We start from the raw sequence: 25959 nt of genomic DNA, 5'->3' as shown, positions 1-25959 counted from the left end.
GGAAGTCCTCAAGAGAGAAAATACAGGAGTTGGGCACAGTGGTGCATGCCTGTAATCCTCGTACTTGGGAGGCTAAGATAGTAGGATTACAAATAATAAAGCTGGCCATGATGGTGCATGCCTGTAATCCCAGTACTTGGTAGACAGAGATAGGAGAATCGCAGGTTTGAGACCAGCCTTAGCAACTTAGCAAGGTCCTCAGTAATTTAGTGAGACCCTGTTTCAAAATAAAAATATAAATAAAATAGAGCTGGGGATATAGTTCAGAGGGAGGATGCCCCTGGGTTCCACCCCCCCCCAAAAAAAATCATAGGGCTGGAGGTGTAGCTCAGAGGAAGAATACTCCTGGGTCTGGGTATCCTCTCCCCCTCCGCACACTAAAAAATAAAAGAAAATAAATGAGATAAAATATGGCACCCCCCCATTCTGCTGTGGTTAGGGATTCGCAGTGATACCAGGAGGCTAAGTGTCTTTGCCCAAAGATGCCAAGCCTCTGCAGCAACACGAAGGTGGCTACGGCATCTGCGTTGACACCTTAGATCTCCTTCCGCCCTTCACTTAGACACCAACGGGAAAGCTTCCAAGGTGGCGGGAAACACCGCAGGGCAGACGCACTAAGCTGTGGTTTGGAAAGAGAGCAAGCCAGCGCCCTTCCCGTGTGCACGGGCATGGAGCGGAAGCCCCCAGTCAGCACGAAGCTTCCCACGCGGGACACAACATCGCTGTCGTCTCTCCTATCCCAGGCCCCCTTTCTCTGAAAGTAACCCTTTGTTCATAGCCTTCCCTTAAACTGTACCCCCACTTCCCTACATTAACCTCTTACCAGGGCGGAGGTTGAGGGATCACCTCCCTGCACCATTTATTTCTGGGAGAGAGTATCAACTTGTAGGGAAACGATGCTCCCGCCTCCTCTAGCTGCCCCTCCCTCCTCCCTGTCTCCAGCCCCCCACCTCTGCTTACCCAAGAACCCACGCAGCAGTGAGCTATGAGGAACTAGCCACGGGAAAGGGGTGCACCGTGTCAGCCCGTGCTTTGCTTCTGGATTTGCTGGGGTTGTTCGGGTGAGGATCCCATGGAAGCAGTCCCCCCACACATGCTTTCTATGTTTGCCCTGAAATGCAGGCAGGGCAGAGAGAGCTGAGTGCTGAATGCTGAGTGCTCTCAAAACAAGCTGGGGGGCTTTGTGGAAAACCTGGTGTTCTACTACCATAGACTAGTCTCAAGCGTGTAACTGAGCTACGGAGTTGCTTTTCTATTCAAATTTCTAGCGTCTGGTTAAAATGCATAGAAAACTGAAGGACTGAATTTGTTTGACCTAATAAAATTAGAAGGAGACTTCCTATAAGCAACTGGGCTGGCTATTATTACTTTAGGTCATTACTTTGGGAGATGTTCTGATTTTAATTATTTCATTTGTATAAAGGTGTCACTACTGATTTTAAACCTTTAATTTGTATAAGAGTGAAACACATATAAGGAGATTTGCTGTACTATTATTATTATTATTTTTGTATTAGGCCTTGAACCTAGAGGCATTCTACATCTGAGGAATATCCGTAGATCTTTCTACTTATTTATTTTGCAACAGGGTCAGCTGTGGGTGGTGGCACACACTTGTAGTCCCAGTACTTGGGAGGCTGAGACAGAAGGATTGCAGGTTTGCAGCCAGCCTCAGCAACCTTGTGAGGCCCTCTGCAACTTAGTGAGACCCTGTTTCAAAATAAAAATAAAATCAGGCTGGGCATGTAGCTCAGAGGTCATATGCTCCTGAGTTACACCAAAAAGAAAGAAAGAAAGAAAGAAAGAGAAAGAAAAAGAAAGAAAAGAAAGGAAATAAAGTCTTGTTAAATTGCTGAGGGTCTCAAAAAGTTGCCGAGACTGGTCTTAAACCTACTATCCTCCTATCTCAGCCTCCTACATACTGGGGTTATAGGTATGTGCTGTTGTATCTGGTGGGTATTTGCTTTTTGAGTAAGAATTATAATACGGATGGAAAAATTCAATCAGTGATTTTCGCATGTGCTACTCACAATCTTCAAGCAATGCACACTATATAATTAGATACAGGCTAAGTGGTGTTCTGCTCTGAGGCCTCCAATCTTCTCCAGGGAGAGACTTTTATGACCTCTCCTCATGACAAGAAAACTGAGACACAAGGTCATGCAGCTGGTAGGTATTAAAGCTGAAACCTCCAATTGAAACTATGTTGGGTCCCAGATTTTCTGACCATAAGCACTTCTTAACATGTGTTACCACAGTCTCCCAAGCTATGGCGTCTTCACTCATTATTTGGCTGATGGTTCTTGTGGAAAGATCACTCCTGATCTGAAGACCTTATGATACGGCTGGAGAGGGAATCTACAGGGCTTCATGAATAATGACAGTGCCAGCCTTGGGCTGCACCACTGTAGGCCATGTGCACAGGACAGCGTCCTTTCACTCAAAACTCCAACCAGCATGCAAGTGCTGACCGCAGCTCTCCAATTAATATCTTAATATGGTGTTATGGCTAGATACAGACTGTCCCCTGAAGAGCCCATGTATTAACGCTCAGAGTTGAAACGATCAAGTCATGGGGTTGTAATCTCATCAGCGTATAAATCCATTGTGGTGGATTTACTGGTGGTAATCCACCATTGTGGTGGATTCACCTAGGCAGGTGGGGTGTGGCTGGAGAGGGTGTGTCCTGGGGGTGTGGCCTTTGTCTTTGACTTCCCCTGATTGTTGACTCTCTTGTTCCCAGCCAGCCTCTATAATGTGAGAGCGGACTCTCTCTCTATGGCTCCACAGATGTAACCTGGCCTGACATGGACTGAAACTCCGAGATCGCCAAAAAACTGTGCGTAAACACACCTTCCTTCCTCTAAGTTATGTGGTCAGTTGTCTTGGATTTACTGCAAGGAGAATGATAACCGAGACTTATGGTAAACATTTTCAGAAAACCAGAGCTTCAAAGTAAAATCCTTCAGTTTTGCTGAAAGCACTTGCGCAGCGTGCGTGATGTTACATTTGCGGCCGACAGTTTTATGGAGGTTCTACTGTGGAGGAGGGCGCTAAATTAGATGTCCTAAGGAGTCAAAGAGTAAGTCATCCCGACTGCCCTTTTGCAGGTAATGGAAAAGTTAATCCCAGGTGTATTCTGTACATTGGCACAGGAAATTAATTTTCCTGGCTTTGTTATTGTGATATTTACATTGTAAATATCACAATAACAGAAAATTGTAATGTAAATTACAATTTACATTGTAAATATCTTGTGCTAAGATTCAAAGATAACAAAAATCAAGTTTATCTAATCTTCATGCTTCCAGTGGCAAAAATGGTCAGCTTTCCTCTGGCTTTGTTTACCTGCTTCTAGAATTATTAAGAATATTTCTGTGTCACCAAGATGTAATGTCACGTTAACTTTGATATTTGTAGAAGACAGAATTGCCTACAAAGGAAATCCTTATGGTCCGGCTATTTGGGGGGAGTGATCTTGGAACCTTCTTTTTATGCAGGTTTGAGCTCATCTCAGACCTTCAGATGGGACAGCAGCCCTGGCCCGAAGTTCTGGTGTGGCTTCCTGACAGGGACCCAGAGCCAAAGGCACGCGGCCATGCAGCCACAGGAACTGTGAGATATGTGTTATTTTAAGTCAGTTGGTGTGGGGCAATTTGCTATGCAGCAATCGATAACTAATGCAGAGACCTGGGAATCAACTTGACAGAAAAGGCTCCTAAAGATAATCAGACGACAAAAAAAAAAACAATTAAATTAAAAATGAAATTCAAGTGGTCAACTCCCCTCACCCCCCCCCAAAAAAAAATCCTGCTAAACAAGGAAAAATCCTAACCACATGAAAGATGCTATGCCTCAATAAAAGAAAATGTATGCAAGTTAAAAAGAAAACAGGATGTTTACTAGAAAGTTCCATGATCTTCAGGGTTGAGAGGCCTGGGGGTTTCTTTTCTTTTTCTTTTTTTTTGGTACTGGGGATGGAATCCAGGGGAATTCTACCTCCAAGCTACACCACCAGCCAGCCCTATTTTTTATTTTTTATTTTGAAACAGGGTCTCACTGAGTTGCAAAGGGTCTCACTAAGTAGCTGAGGCTGTCTGCAAACCATGATCCTCCTGTCTCAGCCTACTGAATGCTGGGATTACAAGTGTGCGCCCCCACGCCCAGCTGGCCTGAGGGTTTCTGTTTTCATTCTGTTGAAGCTCACCAGGGGAAAGCTTTCAGGAGGGCAGTTTGACTTTCTATGACCCATCAATAAGGGAAGTGCCCTGCCCTTCTAGCTCTCCCTCTGGTAAGGAAGGCTCAGGAGCAGACCTGATGTACAGGATGGTCCATGCAGCCCCTAATAGTATGGAGGGACCAGAAGCTCCAGACAGTCCTCTGGATGTCACGCACAGCACCCCCACTCCACAGGGGCCTCCCAGACCTTTAAAGGGTTAGCCGACCAGAAAAATGGCCAGTGTATTTGTGCAAAAAGATATTCATGTTTCATACCATCATGAAGAGCATGATTCCATTCCTGCAAAAAATTATTTAGACCCACCTAAGTGTGTGTGTGTGTGTGTGTGTGTGCGCGTGCGCGCGTGTGTGTGTCCATGTGCATATACACATGTATGCAGAGAGAGTCATTTTCCCTGATAGATGGAATCCTGGAACTTTTCATTCTGTCTTGTACTTCTGGTACTGCAAAAACTTTATGTAATAAGCATGTATTGTTTTCTGTGATCAGAAAAACCTCTGAAAAGCTGTAGGCATTAGACAACATAACATACACCATTATAATCATAGGCATGACCACACAATCTCAGTTCTTCCTATGGAAGCAATGGTATTCCTGGCAAGAACTGTAAAATAATGATGGTGGTGATGCCAGCTATTATTAAATTATATACTTGGCTCATTGCTGGCCTGGGCAGCAGTGGACCAATTGGAAATGGGCCAAGGAGCCTCCCAGAACTTCCCTGCGGGAAGGGCAGCGTTTCCAAGGGGCACCAGAGGCCAAGCAGAGTGCTGCGTCCTGTCATTGGTGTTCTGAACTCGGTGCTGGGCCACACACACAGCTGCGGCTCGGCCCTGGATGCCGGCTCATTTGCTCTGTGCTCGTGGTGAGCATCCCAGAGAACAAGGCAGGGTCCTGCCCGGGACCCTGCCACACAACAGCTCCTGTGTGCGCTCACTGCAGAAGGGCATTTGACTCCAACTCAACAGTGTCTGTTAAATTGAACCAAATTGGAGCAATCTAGTGCTCTATTAAGTCACTGTCTCGAGGGCAGATCAAAGTCAGCAGCAATAGAGAAACTCCATTTATGTTATTTTTCATTTAATTGGCTTTTTGGCTTAAATGCACTTACAGGAAAAAAAAAGGCCCTACAGATTATTTTAATTATATTAGTGTCAAAATCTGGGATTCATCCTGAAATTTAAATGTAAATACTTAAATTTATACTGCTTGAAAAAAATTATATAAATACTTTAAACATGTATTTTTATTTTAGAAAAAAAAGTCTTGGAGATATATCTCTAAGCTCCTAAAATATATATATCAAAGTCTCTCTATCATATTCATATATATCATATCATATACTTATCATCTATATCAGAGCCTGGCCCGATGCTACCTTGATAGACTACGGTATCTGTGAAGTTTATGGAGAGAAATCTCTTCACTCCTAAATGCCTGGGGGTTGGCCAGCCTTAGTGACTGGGCACAGAAGCCAGGTCTCTTGCCATCCACCCAGCTCTGGGACCCGGAAAGTAACGTGGCCACCACGGAGGTGACCTGGCAGGGCGCAGGCAGCTTTCCACCCTCTGTCAGTGCAGGTGGGAGGAACCCAGCTTGCCTTGTTCCTGCAGAGTCCAAAGTTCCAAGAAGGCAAGGGCTCGGAGGCTGTCAAAGGAGCAGGTGGAGCCGTGGCTGTGTGTGTGAATTCCGTTGTCTCTGTCTGGGTTCACAAGGGAGAGGTTTCCTGCCCTGTTCTCAGGTCTGGGTGGCACACTATGAGATTCTCTACTCTTGAGTGAGATAGAACCACACAGAAAGCGCAAATGGTTGGACAAAGGTGTCCCCTTGAGAAGCCTCTGATCCGGATACCACCCACTCTTGTTTAGAGCTTGTTTCGACTGGTTTGATAAAACGGCTAACCACCAATTGTTCCCTGATGTGGCTATAAATTAAATGAGTAACATTACCATAAAAGTGGAATTGAGGGTTTTCAGAAAGCATCTTATATCTAAGTTGGCAAGGACTTCTGAAATGATAAAAATAACTGGATTATAAAAAGCACTGACTCGGGTGGATTGGTGTGAAACCCAAGTGGATAAAAACCATTCACGGCGGAAATTTCACCCTTAGCTGCCTTCCAGGGTCGCCGGTCTCAAGGCGCTGTTTGAGATGGCAATCCACCCTTCATCCCTGTTGCCTCTGTTGCACCGGAATGCCCACACTGCCGGCCCGACCCCAGCCCTTCCGCTCTCACTTTGCCCAACCACCTCTTTGTGTACAGGCCTAGTGCACGAAGCAGGGCCTCCCTTATCCCAGCCTCCAGGGCTCTGCGGAGGAGGGGACCAGCTCCCCTGAGGTGGAGGACATGAGGGTGGACAGCTTGCAGGTGCCTCGCTCAACAAGGGGAGGGCGTGTTCATGACAGTGGTGGCTGAGAAAAACCAGGAAAAGAACGCTCTGGCCAGATGCCAAAGAGCAGCCTAAGAATAGAGATGAGAGACATTGAATAGGTAAATTGAGGCAAGAAATAAGAATAAATCATGCAAGAATTAAGGACAAACAGGGAAAGTGCCAAAGATGGACAGGCTCCTGGCCATCGACTAGAATAAAAGCGAGGAGAGGGTTGGGGATGTAGCTCAGTGGAAGAGCACTTGCTTAGCATGCGCAAGGTCCTGGGTTCGAGCCTCAGCACCAAAAAAGAAAAAAACAAAGAGTGGGGGTGGGGAAGCAAGGAGAGAAACCACTGCAGACAATACTAAAGATTCTTAAGATGGCAAGGAAGGAGAAACATTAAAAAGAAGAAGAAGAAAAAGAAGCAATTGTGGCTATCTGAAGAAAGTAATCAAGACAGGGTTTCTGGGACGGATAAGAAAAGGAGGCACCTGGGAAATCTAGAGTCCTGGACAAGGACAGGTCCATGCTGCAGGACCAGAGGCTTATTTGAGGGAGAGATGCCCAGTCGCTAATGCCGAGACCTGGAGGTGGCCAGGGCAGAGAGGCCAGGAGGGGCGGTGGGGTCAGGGAGTCCAGGGCAAGGCCAGGTAAGAGGAGACTGAAGATGCAAAGGTGGTTAGAGCTAACACAAATGACCCCAAATCACTTGTGTTTGGGAAAAGGCTTTGTTACGGGCTGCATGGGTCCCTCCACCTCCCCCCAGTTCATATGCTGTGGTCCCTAACTCAGCGGCTCAGAATATGACTGTCTTTGGAAACAGAGTCTCTGCAGAGGTGACTAAGTTACAATGAGGTCCTTGAGGTGGGTCCTGATCCAATCTGACTCGTGTCCTTGCAGAAGCAGAGATCAGGACACAGAGATCAGGGAGAGGAGGTGGCGCGAGGACACAGGGACAAGAAAGGTGACTCCCAGCCAAGGAGACGCGCTGGGGAGGGACGGCCCTGCCCACGCTCCATCCCAGACGTCCAGCCTCCAGAATGGGCGAGAGATGTGTCTGTCCCTTAAGTCACCTTGTCTGTGGTCCAGAGAGAGAGAGAGGGAGGGAGAGAAGGAGAGAGAGGTTGATTGAGATTAGAGGAGAGAATGAAGTCACATGGGGCAAAGACATCTCCAATCAGGAAAGACCACAAAGAAACAAAACAGTGATTACAGAGAAGTTCTTCTAAACTTCTCAACAAAATAAGTACCTGCCAGGCCTCAAGGGCACCAACTCCACTCACTCTGTAGCATCTGTTGAGTGCCCACTGAGGGCAAGGTCTGGGCTTGTCCCCAGGTCCTACGCCCTGGCCCATGGGCGGCCATGCTGCCCATCTTCTTTGGGAGTGCCCAGCCCAGTGTGTGGGTACAGGGCTCAGTTCCTCCAGGAAGCACTAGTGCCCAGCTGGCAGGATGCGCTCTGGGGACCAGGAGACTGCTGGCTCAGCCGGAGCCTGGGCCCAGGGAAGGCAGAAGCCTTGGAGCAGGTGACAGAAAGATGGGCCTGGCTGGCTGGGATCCCACAGGAAGACCTGGCCTCGGGTGCTGGAGGGCATCCTGACCAGCTGCATGTACTGACAGCCGCACTGAAAGCCTCCGAGGACGGCCCACGGGGAAGAGGCAGAACCTTGCTCCAGTAGTTGGAAGGGATTTGGGACCTGAAGGTCTGACCCTGAGATGTTGCAGCTGGACCTCCCTCGTTCTCGTAGGTGTGTGTGTCTGTGCTTCATGCCTCCCTGCGCTGGGCAGGTGGGATGAACAAGTCGGGACACCATAAGTGTCTCAGGGAGCCCTGTGCAAAGCCCCTGTCCTCCCAGGGTGCAGAGCGCCCTGGAGCACCGGGGACAGGAGAGCAGGGCCGAGGACCTCTGCATCCAAGGTAAGTGGCTATCTGGCGACCATGTCTTCATCTTCTATATTTCTGTTATAATATTAAAATACTCATATGGAGAACCATCTCATTATTGTCTGCCACTTCACTTGGCCCTGAAATTTCAAGCTGCATATACACTAAAAGTCTATGAGAACTAAAAAGGCAGCTACATTTTATTTATTTACTTATTTATCTTTGGTACTGGAGATTCTACCTCTGAGCAATACCTCCAGCCCCCATCCCCTTTTTGGTACTAGAGATGGAACCCAAGGGCATTCAACCTCCAAGCTACACTCCCCGCCCTATTATTTATTCTATATTTTTGAAACAGGGTCTTACTAAATTGTGAAGGACCTCACTAAGTAGCTGAGGCTGTCGGCAGACCTCCATCTTTTTGTCTCAGCCTTCCAATGCTGGAATTACAAGCACACGCCACCACACCCGGTTCTGTTATTTTTGCTTTGAAACAGGGTATGCTAAGATACTGAGGCTGGCCTCGACCCTGTGATTCTCCTGTCTCAGCTCCCCAAGTACTGGGATTATAGTTGTGTGCCACCATGCCCAGAGTTAGGTAGGTACATTTAAAAAGTGCTCCTCCTGCCAAGCTTGGTGGTGCATGCTTGTAGTCCCAGCTTTTGGGAGGCGGAGACAGGAGCATCGTGGTTCATGGACAGCCTCAGCTACTATTTAGTGAGGCCCTTTGCAACTCAGTGAGACCCTCTTTCAAAACAAATAAATAAATAATAGGGCTGGGGGTGTATCTCCGAGGTAGAATGACCCTGGGTTCCATCCTCAGTGCTGCAAAACATAAAAATAAAAAAAAAAATGAAAAATAGAGCTGGGGTGTAGCTCATAGGTAGAATGCCCCTGGGTTTCATCCTCAGTACTGAAACAAACAAACAAACAAACAAACAAAACTCCTCCTCTGCCTCCAGGAGTAGAGGATAGCCACACCCCAAGCCCAGATGACTCTATGCCTGAAATATCATGGTGCATTTAACAGCCTGCAGTTCCCAGGCATGCTGTGGTACCCAGCAATGGAGCCAGGTCAAGGTGGCGCTCCCCGCCTCTGGGCTCACAGGTGCCAGGTGTGGCCAGCCCTGAGCTCCTCCAGGGGCCGCTGGCAGGCAGCAGTCACCTTGGCCAATCTCTGACCTCTGCATGCCATTCACATCCTTCTCTGACTGGAAAAGGCCACCCAAAAGGCCAAGAGTGCTCAGCGACACCAGGGCTCCAGCCACTTCTGATGAGGACCTTCAGAAATGAAACAGATAAACAGAACAAATACAGTGTGGGGGCTGGGTGGTTCCCTTGGAAGCCAGGGGGGACTAGTTCTCATCTCCTTTCTCCTTGTGGGGTAGCATCTCACCGCCTTGGGTTTAGAATTTGTCTACTGTGAGATTTTAAGTGTTTCCTAGTATTGTTCACACTGCAGAACTCCAACTGACACGATATGGAGAAGAACATTTGCTTTGGATGGGGAGAAAGTGTCAAAAGAATCACAGCTCAATAAATGTCATCAAATCTTGGTTTCTAAGTTACCTTGTTCAACGAAGCCTACTTTTCCCAACTCAGCTCAATTATACAACTCTAGGTATTTATTTTTAAAAAGCCCTAGAATATTCTGAAACAAAACTTTCACATAAAGCCACAGCACAAATATTAAACTTAGTGGGGCTTTGGGAGTACGTGAATCGGGGCCAGCCTCCCAATTTCCCAGGGAGGGAAATACCACACATCAATACCACAGGAGTACCACACATCATAAGCCAGTGCCTTTCCCAGGCCACAACAGGGCAGATGGAGGGAGGGCGGCCCGTGCCACGCTGTCCCCAGGTCTGCCCCGTTAAAGCCTGTGTTGAGGACTAGACACGCGCCTATGCAAGCAGGCCTTATACCTCCATTCACAGCTGCCCCCAAACTCACATTCTTTTCCTGATTTCCCTTAGGATCACTGTATTATACACTCAAAATGTGGTGCACTTTCAAGGTCTGCAAAATATCACTTTCAAAGGATTTAACCATTCCAGGTTAGAAGAACCTTCTAGAGTATTCTACAATGTTTTCTAAAATAGGTTGGTCTGTAAGTACTGTGACATACTGATTTAAAAGATTATGAGAAAACTGAAATAAAAGAGATTGGAAGATGAAGAAACTGAGCTGGGGTACACCATTCTCATCTGAGCCATGACTGTAAAAAATATAACGTGCAAAGGAAAGAAAATATTTAGTAGCCAAGAAACGGATGATTTTGAGATACGTACTGCTGATAGGCAGGGTTGCTTATGAAAAATGCTTCTTTCTTTTTACCATCCACACTCACGATGGGCTTGGCGTCTAACACTAGTTGGCATTACCACACTGTCTTCATTAAAGACCAAACAAATCGCCAAATAGCCTTTTGCTTGCATGCAGCTTCAGAGCTGGAAATGTCAGAATCGTGCGGAGGAGTTCTCTGCATTTGCCTCAGCCTTGCTGGGCAGCTTAATGTAATGACCAAGTGTGGACTTTGACATCGACTGCTACAGGGACAGTCACATGGGGAGTATGGATGGGTTCCTCTGCCCAAACACAGGCTAAGAGAGGGTGGCGGTCCTCCTAACTCAGGTCCTCTGAGCAGCCTATCTGTCCCGCCGTGTTGGATATACCATCTTCTAACTAGAGGAGAGATGACCTTCAGAAATTCTTGCTAAGCAGGAAGGAGAGTAAGCCAACCCCCAGGGGCTGCTTGAGAAGCAGAGGTCTTGTGTGGTCACATCCTCGGGAGCTTGTTCCTCATGGTTACCGTCTCTCTTGTTCCTCATGCCGGAATCCGTCCTACTCTTGGGCTTGCAGAAAACCCTGCATGGCTTAGCAGGTGCTAAAGCTGAATGCAGATAGGGGCGGGGCCTCTGTCTTGCTCTCTGCAGCCCCCTGTGTCACAGGCCGGGCACCTGTGGCCTCACACAGCCTCCCACATTCGGGGTTTACATCCTGGGCTGCTGGGGTCCTTTGTACCAGGGCCACTGACCAAGGCCCAGTTCTGAATTTCTTGAGCATTTTCTGGCCACAGAGAAGGTGGGAGAGTATCCAGTTAAACAATGGCCACCCTTGTTCCTTGCATATATTTATCCAGCCTGTGGGCCCCCAGCAGGGGCAATAACTGTGTCAAATGCTAGCATCAGCTGCCCCAGAGCCTGCTGGGTTTGGGAGAGCCCTGTAGCTGATCTGTAAGGGGCCTCTGGTGGAGCTGGGAAGCCTGGCATGAACCTGAGACCTCTGAAGGGTCTCAGAGCTAGAGACTATGGCTGGAGCCACAGTACGGACTGAGGACTTTTTAGATTTGTCTTAGGATAGGGCAACTGAAATGATTTCAGCAAAGAATGCAGATGACAATGAAATACTGTATTTAACGGGGGTGAAAAAGAGGCATAAATAAATATGAGAAAACAGTCTGAGCTTCTGGCTAGAGCTGTTTCTACTTGCTGACTATGATGCTAAATGACCCCCTGAACATAAAGCAAGTAGTTATGGCAACGCAGCCCAGGCCTCCCAACGGATGGAGAACAGTATGTTGATATTGCTAAAGTACGCGGATGTTCTCAGAGACACAACAGAAACAGTGTACAAATTCAGGTGTGCGCCAGTTCCTGTCCTTGTGAGAATGCTAATTCTACCCACCGGTGTCTTATGACTGAGCAAGAACCCTAGAGATGGAGGGGCATCTCCAACTATTGCACAATGTCCTACCCTAGAGCCTGGGCAATCTTTGGGGCTCCAGACGACAGAGCAATGAGAATAGAAGGCAGCCATTGGTACTCCACTGCTGACGAGCCTCAGATGGCCAGAATGGCATCACGTCTGATCATTTCAATAATCCTTACGGGTCAACTAGGTTTTTCTCGAATTCTACCAGAGAAGGGGCCTTTCCTAAAAGTATCAGAAGGGCAAACTACAATGGGCTATGGTAAAATGCTCTTTCAATTACACAGAAATAATTCGTATCCATGTTGTGTGACCTGTAATGATTGCTGGAATTCACAACTTTCCATACAATTTTTAATGTGATTGAGAAAGCAGTTTTTCACTTCAGAACAAAAAAGGTGGCCAATGATTTTTCAAGTGGACACTATTCTATTAACAAAGAAATGATTCAACAATTTGACATTTGGCATGCAATTAAAGGTTATAGAGTGATTTAAATAATATCCTCCTATGTAAGTTTCTAACTTAACACTAGCAAAAAAAAAAAATCAGGATAATTTAAAGATGCTACTAATAAAATGAAACTCTTAAGAAACCAAAGTTGAACAGGTGAAAAAGTCCAGCTACCGATCTGTGGCAGGACACTAAGAGGACCATTGATCATTAAGAGGACCATTACCAGAAATTAGCTCTTGATAATGCAGGATGATCTGGGGAGGGGAGGGGAAGCCAACGAGCTCAGTGTGCAGAGCCCACAGGGACGCAGCGGCTTCAACAGGATGAAAGGGAGGCTGTCCTGAGTTTCTTGGGAATGTTTGTAAAATACAGAAGGATTTTGAGCCAAGTGGGTATTCCAATCACCATGAAATATTAGCAGACAGCGACCTCTGTGCATACTGGATGCCCCCACTTCTGTGTGTTTTTCAACAGATCGCCTACACCTTTCAACAAAGGAACATCTGTTGCTCACCTCCTCTCCTCTAGGAACCTGCGCAGAGCATCACCTTTGAGAGTCTCAATTCCCCTGTGCAGTGGGGTTTACGCGTTTCTTCCTTAGGGGAGGTGCCATATGCTCAGAGAGACAGTTACCATGCTGGGGGTGTGGGGAAGAAGGGGACTGGAGTCTCTGCCTCTGATCCATGGATTTATCCCAACCCCACCCAACAGTAAGACAGAACCCAGACATCCACTGAGCTCCTGAACCTCATTCCCAGTGCTTCTGGCCAAGGGCTGCAGAATCAGCTTTAAAATCTTCACCATTGTGGCCAGCATCCTGGAGAACCAGGTGCTACAGAAGCTCCTCACCTGGGGCCCATGCATTCTCAAGAGTTTATAAATTGGGATAATTGGGGAAGGTTCCTTACTGACACTAACTGCTAGCTGCAGTTCAAACCTTTCTTTAATTACCTTTGACTAAGTTTAACAAACTACTGCAATATGCCTTGATTCTGCCATCAGTAGCGGTCCTACTATCATGGCTGCTGTTGGTATTTGGAAAAATAACTGATGCTCGTGACAAGCACACTAGGATAATTCTTGGCTGTGCATCTAAACTCCATATTTGGTGTGTTAATAAAGTGCTTCTTTCATGTTTTATTTAGCCACATTTAAAAAAAGTGACAACTGTACTTAAGCAAAGTTGCTTTCCTATGAAATTGTATGAATTTTTGTGCTTTAAAAAGTAGTAGTCTGAGACGGTGGCCTTGGGGTCGGTGCAGCAGCAGGGGCTCCCAGAGTTTCCTGTTTTTCTGTGGTTCTCAAGAGTAGTCAACAAGAGACCTCCAGCTCTCTTATTAATAAAAGGCTAGATGCATCACCTTAGTCAATTTAGTGGAGTTCACCTTTTTATTGGGTTAGTTTTATTTATGAATTACGATCATGTCCTTTAAGCTTTATGTAATTTCGCTGGTTTATCCTTACAGCTGGAGAAGCCATCGTGTATGAATTCTCTCGGACTGCTATTTCACAGTATTAAAGAGATCAAGGGAATCGAAGAGCAGATCTCTGAAGGGCCAGGGTCGAGGAGCCCTCGCTACTCTTACAGCTTGCCTGTGAGCAGGAGGGATGGAGGCGCTTCCCTCCGAGGAATCTCTCTTGAGAATCCAGGGACAGATTCTCAGACACAAGCAAGTAAGGCCTGCAAGGACGGCTTCCATGAAATACGAGCTGCACTCTCCTTGCAAAAGGTGACATTAAAGAAATTATGATTCACACAGTGTTTTGGTGGCTCTGAAAAAATTAGGTTTTAAAGGCTTATAATATTCAACTACGTAGAATTAATGTATGCTTGGAACAAATCCAGCTCCTGTACGTTTCTTCCCTCATATTTCTATTTTTATGCTTTTATTAGTACACTGTCTTTGCACACCGCAGGCAGGCTCAGAGTGATACCAACGCAGACACACACGGCGCCTGCTTGGTGAATTTCCTTCCGAGTCCCGCCCTGCACCCCTCCTCCCTCCTGTGCCTGGTGATTGGTAGTGGTGCCTTCATATGCAGACACAAGGCTGATGGACACCTCGGCTGGTTCCGTACTTTGGTGAGTCGTGCTGTGGTAAATGTGATATGCCTGGATCACTGTAGTATACTGACTTACTTTTGTAAAGATGTCGAGCAGTGGTATAACTGGGCTGTTGGGTGGCTCCAGTCCCAGTCTTTTGAGGGACCTCCATACTTTCCTTCTCTGTGAAGTAGAGTCCTCGAGAAGGGTATGTCATTAACTACCAAGGACCCCAGCACAAATTAATCACTGCGACAGTTAACATTTATTTCATACAATTATGTAAAATTCTTGGCTGATATATCCAGGGAAGCAATATGGGCACCCAGCCTGAAAACTCAGAAATCTCTCTCACACATAGGCATCAGCGTAGCTAAAATAATTGTCTTAACAATTGTGAGCACAAAATGTCCACGTTCTTAAAATATTACCTGCTTTCTACCACCACCGCTATATTATAATCTTAACTCCATACATAGTCTGATTTTTGGAAATGCCTGATCTTCAATATAAAAAAATGGAAAGTACCCTTAAAAGATTTTTCTGGAAATTTCCCTTTTAACATCCAAGGGAACCGAATGCATTTCAACTTTACGTGTAATCCGATCCATTATGTGATAGCATTATCTCCCTCATCAAAAGGCTCAATAAAAATTCCGAGAATACTTGCCAAATATTGTGACGGAGAATTGGTGTTTATTTTGCAGAAATTATTTTTAAAGTAGTAATTTCTTCAATCTGAGTGATTTTACCAGTGTAATAATTATGTTCAAAAAGCACTTCTTTCTTGAGTTATTTTCAGAATCTTTCAAATGCCTTTCCCATTTGTATACAGAAGAAATAAAACAGCAATAATTATCTCTCTCCTACAGTTTGAAAAGAATTAAGGCATTCTTGCATTTCACACAATAAGGAATTTGGACCAATATATTTGTCCGGCTTTGCTAATAATTCAGGATTATGTGTCAAGTTTAATGGACATTGCTTTCCATGCCCACCCCATGGATTAGGTCTGAGTGTTGTAGCAGAACCAAGCACCACATAGCTGCAAAGACATTCCAACATCCACTGACACATGGGATGACCTCTGCAATCCTCAGCTTCCTCCTGTGTAAGGTGGGAATAACCCAGCACCGGCCTCGTTGGGAGCTGCAAGGACCGCGTGGTGCATCCCGCAAGCGGCGGGCCCAGGGGAAGTAACCGCTACATGTCCTCAATTCTTATCTTGCACTCCGAGAGGGGGCCGCGTGCAGGGCACGGGTGTCGGCTCAGATGAGTGAATCTTATCTGAGTCACAATGTGTTGGACGTTGTGTGAAGAGAAGAGGCAACAGGGTTGTAAATATGTAAGCACAGTCAAGCAGGATGCGTGTGGAAATGAACGCTTTCCGGTCAGTGCAGAGGGTTTTGGTGGAGAAAGGCATCCCTTTGATTGGAGGGGAGGGCAAAGGGCCCTCTGCAGAGCCGTGAGGGGTGTCTTGGCAGGGTTTTGAAGGATGGCTAGGAGTTCGTCTGGTGAACAGGGCCAGTGGGCTTTCCAGACAGGAAAAGAGAATTGGTGGGAGAGAGACCCTGGCGGGGGACAAAACAATAAAGGAGTGCCACCATGATGTGCAGCGGCCACAGGGGATGGAGGAGTGCCACCCAGACAGGCAGTGCTGGGCGTCTTGGGCTGGAGTCTGTAAGGGCCATCATGAAGGATCTGAATTTTAGAAGAAACACATTGGTGACAGCAGGGAGGACAGAGGGACCAGGAGGACCAGTGGGGGCTCTGCAGGAATCCAAGCGGAAGGCCAGATGCCCAGCTGGAGAGCGTGTCTGTGAATACCCTTCATGCACGCTTGCTCCCTGGCCATGCCAGACCTGTGGCTGGGCAAGGGCACACTTGGGCAGCTCCTGGCCTGCCTCGGAGGCCCCACCAGCATCCATCTCCCAGCCTCTGCACCCGCTGATTCCAGATCTGTCCCCCCCACCCCGCTTTTTCAACCTGGTGTCCCAGTTATCCTGCTCAGCTACCTCCTACCCAGCCTCCCAGGGTTAGCAGGCCAGGGAGAGGCCCAGGGCAGGCCCAGGGGCAATACAAAGGACCGGACCAGGAAGGATGCCATGGAGACAGGTGCCACGGGGCGATGTGGCTGAGGGGCCCAGATGATGGAGGGCCCTCAGCAGGGGGTGGCGAGTGACTTAAGAAATAAATGGACGGTGAACCCATAGCTCAGCTCCCCGACTCGCTAGGCAGGAAGGCAGAGTTGCTCCTGGGAGTCTTTTTTTTTTTGCCATTACAACAATTTCCTGATGGGTTTCTGGAAATGCCCCTCCACTTATTAGCAATGAAGCAATGTTTAGAACAGGCTAGCATGGAACGTCAGGGGCAAGCCTTGACCGCCCTTACGTAGAGTGTTCTGAGAATGCCACCCAGGGGTTGGAGACCCTCCTGACCTCAGAGAATCCCCTGGCAAGTCCCCAGTGCACACCCAGACAACCGGCGGCTCCGGGTCCGTGGATGTTCAACAGAGGCACTTCCCAGATCTGAAGCAGAATGTGAAGTCAAATACCAGCCCCAGTGTGCAGGAATCCTGGTAGAGAGGACACACTGGCTGGGCATGGTGTAGCACGTCTGCAATCCCAGGACTTGAGGCTGAGACAGGAGGATCACAGGTTCAAGGCCAGCCTCAGCAACCTAGCAAGGCCCTACTTTAAAAAAAAATCAATTTTTTTGATGGTCTGGGGGATGGAACCCAGGGGCTTTCCTACCTCTGGGCTATACTCCCAGACCTATTTTTTTTTTTATACTTTATTTGGAAACAGGGTCTCACTAAGTTGCTGAGAGCCTCATTAAGTAGCTGTGACTGGCTTCGAACCTGTGCGATCCTCCTGTCTCAGCCTCCCAAGTGCTGGGATTACAAGTGTGTACCACCACGCCTGGCTCTCCTGCTTCAAAATTAAAAAAATAAATAAAATAATAGGGCTGGGGGTATAGCACGGACATAGAATGCCCCTGGGTTCAACTCCCAGTACCCTCCCCGCCACACACATACACATGAATAAAGAAAACTAGGAAGCTCTTTGGCAGGCGCTCTGCGCTCATGTCCTCCACTAGAGCAGCCTGGGAAGTACTGGTCTGTAGCAGGTATTCAGCACCCAGGCCGCTTTAATGAATGAGCATCCGCAGCCCGCCCTCCACAGCCGGGTCCCATTGACAGCGTCTGTCTCAAGTATTTTCTTTTAGGGGGGGCTTACCCCGTGTTGGTCTACGGACGTGGTACAGCGGGAGGGGGAGGCCTTGGCTTTAGGATGGCCTTCTCTACAAAGCTGGGCTTTGAGGGCGCTGAGTGAGAGCTGACCCAGGGCAATGAGTGCTGTCAAGGTGGGGTGGGAGGCTGGCGTCTGGAGGAGGCGGCTGTGCCCCAGAGGGGCCGAGGGGGCCAGGAGACGTGAGCAGGAGTGGGGCAGGGCAGCCTTCCAACCCTGGCTGCCCGTTCCATCCACAGAGGGCTTTTCCAATGAGCCTCTGCCAGGACCTCACCAGACCAGGTCTCTGAGGGTGGGGGCCAGGTACTGGACCAGTCACAGCTCCCCAGGGCACCTAACCTGCCACCAGGGCCAAGGAACACTGGCAGGGAGGACAGGACCAGCACACCTGGCCACTTCTCCCTTCCTTCCGTCCCCTCGCCCTCATCAACCCGTCCGAGACAGCAAAATCTACGATGAGGAGATTTGAAATGTGACTTAGAGAACCCATTCCTTGCAGCTGGTTTATTTAATTATTATGTTTAATAAGGGGTCCCTTGGCTCTCCCCAGAGGAGCAGTAGAGAGGCCGTTTTCCTTCTTTCTAAACCTGGACCCAGGTGTGTAGATTCTGAGATGAGAAAGGAGACACCCGGCCTTGGGGGTCACGGCCCTCATAGGAAATGGCAACCTCCCGTCCCCCGGGAGTAGGTGCCACTTTAAACAGCAACAACAAACCTCCGCTGTCCCTTCAAAAGAAAAGCCAAGCTTTCCCTTCAGTGAGAAAGCCAACAGAGCTGCGTTGGCATCCTCTTCTTACGAGTCTGAGTTCTCAACAGTCCTGTCTCCGTGAAGGGAGTGGCGACTATTATTAACTGTCCTAGGAACCGGGGCCGGAGCTCTCCCAGGGAGCCCTCCAAGTTGGTGTGGGGCTATTTTTAGGATGCAGAGTCCTGTCTGCGTCCTCCTGCTTGCCCTACTTGATAGAGGAACAAGTAGCTATTTTTTTTTTTTTTCTGCCAACAGCCAGGCGTATCGATACCTCAAGCTGCAGAGTCATCGTGGTGGTAATTATCTCTGTCCCCTTCAGGCAGCACAGGACAAAACGGCACAGTGACTCATACGAACAGATATCCCCACCTCCTGGGTGAATCAGATGGTCCACCCCGAGCCCGCCGGCACTATTTACGCTCCCAGTGCCCCCACCATCCCTCCAAACTTGCTTCTCTGCTCAAGGCCGCAGGCATCTTCGTTGCTTTCCAAACCAGCAATAACCTCTAGAGAAAGGAGATGCTGAAGGGGTTAATACATTCCTGTTTGGGCTCATCACAGGTTAAGCTGTGCTCCCCCATGCAGTTTATATGCTGGACTCTGGACGCTTTATAATCAGAGTGTGGCCTTGTTTGGACAGAGGGTCTTTAATCAAGTTAAAGCGATGTCAATAGGAGAGGTCCTAATCCGATGTGACTGGGGTCCTTACAGGAATAGATTAGGACGCAGACGGAGAGGAAAGACCATGCAAAGATGGAGAGAAAAGACCATGCGAAGACACAAGACACCACCCACAAGCCCAGGAGAAAGGCTTGGAGAAAGCAGGCCCGCACACACCTGGCTCCGGTGCCTTCAGCCTCCAGAACTGCGAGAGAATGGATTTCTGTGACTCAAGCCACCCGGCTGCTGGTAATTTACAACGGCAGTTCTAGCAAATTCACACAGGGCTTTAGAATGCCCGTGTCAGGTACAGAGTTCAGGAGGCTCCAGGGGCCGACCATCGCTCTCCTCTTTAGGATGAGACGGGGTAATTCTACAGTCGGAGGGTAAACGGTGCTTCCAGGCCGAGAGCCGCAGAAGCTGTTCTGAGGAAGGGTTTTTCTTAGGTCTTAGTGTCTGTGAGCATGTGTGTGTGTGCGTGTGTGTGTACACATCTGCCCGTTTCTCAGTCAGTGACGCCCTGGTGTAAACCCAAAGCTCAAAAGCTACTCTCAGTGTGCACAACACCACCGAATAAAGCCAAGATATGCCTTTCGTTATCAAACTTGGTTGAATGGAGACATCTGTCACTTTCCTTTCTTAATAAGATCCCTGAAACTAGCGCTGTTCAGAAAACACGACTGTGTGTAATTGCTTATCAGATTTTTTTTCTTTTTGTGTGTGTGTGTATGTGGTATTGGGGATGGAACCCAGGTGCATGCTATCTCCAAGCTACACCCACTGCCCTATTTTTATTCTTTATTTTGAAACCGGGTCTCACTGAGTTGCAAAGGGCCTCACTAAGTAGTTGAGGCTGTCCGTGAACTACAATCCTCCTGTCTCAGCCTCCCAGATGCTGGGACTGCAAGCGTGTGTCACCACACCTGGCTGCTCACCGGTTTTACATTCAAATGCTAAGACTTGGGGACGTTTGAGCCCTCTTATTCTCAGTCTTCCGCAGACCTCCGGCTGTGGGTCTCTTCTCAGTGGATCTGTGTCATCATCTCTCAGCTCACAATTAATAAGCGACCGCCTGGAAACAGTGGGGGGCTTAGGCTGCCCGGGCCGGACTCTGTCCTTTCAGACTGACAGCTTTTACACCTGCTGCTGCATTTCCCCAGCCTGGGCAGGAGAGCTACTGTGAGACCTTGACGTTGTGTTAGCTCAGTTGGACATCGTGGGGCGGCGTGTGCAGTGACCGTGGGCAGAACAGAACCCGGGAGGCTGAGCACCTGTCCACTGGCTGGCCCAGAGCTTGGAGCAGGCAAACCGGACTGCTAGCTGCTTGCTGTCTCCGTTATTACCCACCCTGTGTCCATGCTGAGCCGTATGGTTAGTTCCGAGGGGACAGAGGAAGGGTGAGGAACTGTCACTCAGCGGCCATCTGGGTCCTTGCCGCCGGCCATGTCTAATTAATTAAAAAGGGGCAGAACCCTGAGTCAGGGCACGATCCAGTAGCTCTTTCTGGCCCTGCTGCAGGCCTGGCTGCAAGGGCAGGGTTGCCGGCCGTGTCTGCAGCACTCTCTCCTGTTCCTGCCCTGGAGGAGACACCACTGAGCTCAGCACCCCCTGGGACGCCACCACGCCAGTGCCAGATTGTCGAGGTTCACAGAGTTTGTCCTGGGTGGTCTTGAAAATTGTAGTTTTTTAGGCTATGCCTCTGCTAACGCACTTGCTGTATTCACTGGCAGCATAGTTTCATTGCGTTCCAAGATGTAAATCGTACACTCGTGAATGCCAAAAAACCTCACACGGGAACGAAGGGTGGTCTTATTTCTGGCTCAGTAAAAGATAAAAGATGCAAATAGTGATCTCCAGTATACTTTTAACATTTTAAGCAGTTCATTTTAAAGGTCCCGGAATGAGCCAGGCATGGTGGCGCACGCTTGTAATCCCCGCGCTGGGGAGGCGGAGACAGACAGGAGGATCATGGAGGTTCAAAGCCAGCCTCGCTGGCTTAAGAGACCCTGTTTCCAAATTTAAAAAATATATAAAATAGGTCTCGTAGTGTAGCCCGGAGGCAGAAGGATTTCCAGGAACCTCAGTACCACAAATAAATAAATAAATAAATAAATAAATAAATAAATGCCCCGGAATTTTTCATTGAAACCACAGAGAAATAAAAGGGTTAAAATGCCTCTGTTTAGCCAAATGAGGGTGTGGTCATAGACCAACAGGCCAGAGACTTGTGTCTATTTCTACACAGAATATATCCCCTAAGACATTTCCATGTTCATTTAATTTAAAGCAGCCACAATCCACAACACAACACGGGATAGATTCTGATGACGTGGAGCAGACACTCCATCAGGTAAAGCCCTCAAGAAGTGACTGAGATTTCCATACTGTGTGATATGCCTATACTTTAAATTTTGCACACAAAGCTGGTAAGCAGATATTTTTATAATATCATCCATGAAATCTTAACATTGTCTTGGGGTTTCTCTAAAGGTATAAAAGCAGTACATCCTCAATCCAGAGAGTGAGGCCAAGTAGACAATGTGTTTTATCTATGAAAGAAGCAAAAAAAAAAAAAAAAAAAGCTTTTTCTTACTTTGCAGCTTCAGAAAAACGAATCCTAAGGAAAGAAATCCTCAAGAAACGGAAGACCATCACTGGGCTACAGTGACTCGGTCCTTTAAAGTGCTCTGTGAATACCTAGGCAGGTATTTCGATTGCTCCCAAAGCACAGTCCCTTTACTTACGGAAATAACTTGGTAACTGCCTGCTGTCCCGTGACCAACCTGTGAGCAGAGGATCTGCAGAAGAATGCAAAGGCAGGAGAAGCCTCAAGTTACCTGAAATGCTACCAGGTCCTTCTGTGCGTGGAACCCTAAATCATTAATGGCCGGCTGCTTCTCCAGTTCCTTTGCCGCACTGTGACTATTTCACGTGTACCACGCATTACTTTCCTTTGGAGGAACTGTATGTTGAGAGCAGCAAACAAACTGTGCGTAAGAAGTTGAGTCGGTAATTTCAAAAGCGTTGATGCCCAAGAGATTACATAGTACACTATACTAGGCGGAAGGAACGTCCTATTCAGATTTTATCGAGGGAAGAAATAAAAATGTTGATGATTGTTTCTGACAGTGAAAACTGTAACTTGCAAACGGAATGCATGACTTCATTTGTGACTACAAAGAAAGTGAATATACCACCGAGACCTAGTGTAAGAGAACTACACAGGTGTGTCAATGAAAATGATTATTTGTAGAAGTGGAAAAACACTTCTTTTACTGAGGCATTTCTCTTGTGAAAAACAACCTTTGTTTTTTCTCATTTAAGATATTTATTTCCCCGTATCTTCTAGAATGAAGGCTGCTGTCTACGATCTCTTCCAAGTCTAGAATGTTAAGATTCTGTGACTCTAAAGCAAAGTGACATTCCTCTCCTGACCCCAAAGTCATCTTCACGGAGAGGACAATGAGAGCCAAGGGCAGGCTGTTCCAGAGACTTCTGATCACCCACGACTTAAGAAACACAGAGCCAAGGCACTTCTGTGGAACATTTTCCACATCATTTATACAAACTGGCTTAAAAATAAACTCAGACTTCTCACCCTCCACCCTTGTATTCAATCACATGCACCTTGCATCAGACCCGGCATTTCTCTGTGGCAGGAAGAAGGAACCCCTGACACTGAAGCACCAATCCTTGCTCCGTGAAAAGTCTTCCTGGAGCTGTTATAGCTGCCCTCTTCCTAACTCAAGAAATATGAAAACCCTGAACCCTAGACAGGTGGATTGGCAGGTAGGTTCAAGAATTAAGTGACCTTCTCTGCTGGAGCCAGGATGCTATTTGTTTGGAATCCCAGGGGTTCCACCTCCAGTGAAATCAGCAAAACAAGCATCATTTGATTAGTTCCAAGTATCCCGCAGGGAAAAGGACAGAGGCTGCCATGGGAAGGGTCAGATCGCTTCCGGTGAAGCTGGCTGCAGAAGGCCCCACCTGAGGTCATTTGGGGTCTTTTCAAGAGAACAAGCATTCCCCACAAAAGACACCCATATAGAAATACAATTGTATTAGGTGCGTTCAATATTGATTTGGGACAAGCAGAACATTTGAACATGGTCAAGAACATGTAGTGCGGGGAGGCCAAGCCATCTGTCCCCGGCCGCAGTCCCGAGGGGTCACATCTCGGAATTCATTCATTCTCTGCTCTAACCTACTCTGTTTTTTTTTTTTTTTTTTTTTTTTTTAATCCCATAAAGCTGTGCCTTGGTGGATCAAGGACTGATAGGATCTGCTCAGCCTTCCTGTGTTGTGTTAAAATCTTTACCCCCATACCCCCACCCCTAGTTGCGGGGGTCAAGGAAACAAAAGGGAGACAGAGACCGAGACCTGGCCATCTGCCCCAGAGGTGCCAAGCAGGAAGGGGATTGAGGGGGACCACAGAGTCTGGGTCTGCCAGTTTCGGAAGGGCTCACAGCACGCCTCTGCTCTAGAGAGAGACTTCCTAAGAGCACAATTTTCACCTTGACCGACTGAGACAGCGGGGAGAGGGGTCCTCAGCAGGAAGCGGGTCCTCTGCAGAGTGCCCACCTGCAGCAGAGAGGCCGAGAGAGGCCTGGGGAGGAGACCTTTTGTGTGTGGGAGAGTGAGGGGGAGGACGGGAGAGGGTGACGGCTCCCCAGACACCTGGATCCCGAGCTGCACACAGAGATCCCACCACCATCCTAGAGATTCGGGGGCCACGGGGAGGGGCAGAGAGGCGGAAAAATGGGAGAAGGCCAGAAGAATGGTGTGTGTGTGTGTGTGGGGGGGACTAGAGGGTGGAGAGGAGTCGAGCAGAAGGAATAGAGGAGAAAGGGAATGGGGAGGCGGAGGGAAGGAGAAAGTCAAGGAGAGGGAAGGAGAGGGAGAGGCGCTCGCAGAACCGAGACAGGGGACCGAGAAGGGCAGGGTGGAGACTCGGGAAGAGATCTGCCTCTTTGCGCAGAGGCGCTCGGGAGCCTCTCTCCCTGGGCTCCCGACAGCCAGACTCGCGCCAGCCGCGGCCCGAGCTGGGTAGCCGGGGGGGCCGGCCCGGGACCTACCTGGCCCTTGACCAGGCTGGCGGCGAACTGGCGCATGACGGCCTCCACCGTGTAGGCGCTGGACCAGCCGCGCGGCGTGAGCAGCTCCATGCAGATGGCGCCGCCGTCCAGCACGTAGCCGTTCTCCAGGCGCGGGCTGAGCACCCGCATGAAGGGCGGCGAGAAGGGGAAGTTGTCGGGGAAGGTGAGGTTGAGCAGGATGAACTCGGTGTTGGTCTCCTTCATGTCCTGCCACAGCACCGAGTCCTTGTCCACCTGGTGCAGCTTCACGTTCCAGTCGAACAGGCTCTCGTCCACCAGCTCCACCGAGATGAAGCGGTCGCTCAGGCGCGCGATGTCCTGCAGCTCCTTCATGAGCCGCCGGCTGCGCACCTGCGCGCAGTGCTCCCGGCGCGCCGCGGGCACCAGGCTGCCGCCCGCCGGCCCCGGCCCCGGCCCGGCCGCGCGCTCCCGGGGCCCGCCCGCCGCCGCCGCGCCCGCGGGGCCCAGCTCGGCCGCGCGCCGGCCCTTGGCGGGGCCGGGCCCGGGGCTGGCGGCGCCCGCGGCGGCGGGGGGCGGCGGCGGCGGCGCGGCCGGCTTGTGGCCGCTCTTGGCGCCGCCCTTGCCGCGCAGCGAGGCGCTCTGCGGGCCGCCGCCGCCGCCGCCGCCGCCGCGGTGGTGCTTGGGGTCCTCGGTGTCCCGGCCGTGCAGGCGGATGAGCCCGATCTTGCGGAGCAGCGTGGCCATCTTCGGCGGGCCGAGGGCGGCGCCGAGCCCAGCCGCGAGCCGCCCCGGCCGGTCCCGCGCCCGGCGGCCTGCTGCGGGCCTCGGCCGGCGAGCGCTGCGGATCCGCGGGGCCCGCGCCGCTGCCTCCGCCGCCGCCGCCGCCGCCGCGGCTGCTGACATCGCAGGGCGGCCGCGTCGGAGCCGCGCCGAGGGGCGGGCCGCGGCCGCGGGGGGCGCGGGGCGGGGACAGCGCGCCGCCCGCCCCGGAGCCGCCGCTGGGGGGAGACCGCGGCGCGCGGCCGGCCGGCGGCGGGAGGGCGGGGCCGCGCGCTCAGACCCTCCCCGCGGCCCGCCGCTCACCTGGGGGGGCGGACCCAGCCGCCGTCGGCGGATTCCCTCGCGCCGGACCCCGCGGGCGTCCCCGCACAGCCACGGGGGCGGGACGGGCGGGGGCTCTGAAGAAGATGATCGGAAGGAGGGGGCGGGAGGAGGCCCGGCGCTCCCCTGCTCAGGACTTCGGCAGCTCCAGCTCTCCTCGCGGGCCCCACTCCGCCGAGGGTCCCGCGTTCCCCGAGGGGTCTGGGGAGGGAAGGCTCGCAGAGCGGAGGGCGCGTGGCGCCCAGAGCTGCTGCTGCTGCTGGGCGGGCGGGCGGGCGGCGGGGTCTGCGCCCCGGGGAGCCCGCCGCGCTGGGGGCCTTGGGCGCCAGGGAGGTGAGCTGCGGCTCCCAGAGGCTCCCAGCGCCGCACGCCCTCTCCTCCTTAGCCCATTGAAATTTCTGCAAAAAGCAAATTCAGGTCCTGAACCTGGAAAC

At 49.9% G+C, this 25959-nt stretch overlaps 1 protein-coding gene across 1 annotated transcript in view; it reads right to left on the bottom strand.

Moving 5' to 3' along the window:
- Positions 1-25168, bottom strand: part of UBE2QL1 (ubiquitin conjugating enzyme E2 QL1) — a gene marked incomplete at both ends in the record, with an annotated part of 33886 nt that extends 8718 nt beyond the window's left edge. The window contains one exon of the mRNA XM_080710908.1: positions 24443-25168. Within this exon, the coding sequence (XP_080567034.1) occupies positions 24443-25168 (726 nt within the window). The remainder of the gene's footprint in view (positions 1-24442) is intronic.
- Between the last annotated feature and the right edge of the window lie 791 nt (positions 25169-25959).

The sequence above is a fragment of the Muscardinus avellanarius genome, assembly GCF_963383645.1.
Source record: "Muscardinus avellanarius genome assembly, chromosome: 1".
Classification (NCBI taxonomy): Eukaryota; Metazoa; Chordata; class Mammalia; order Rodentia; family Gliridae; genus Muscardinus; species Muscardinus avellanarius.
This window is presented reverse-complemented; position numbering and strand designations above follow the sequence as displayed.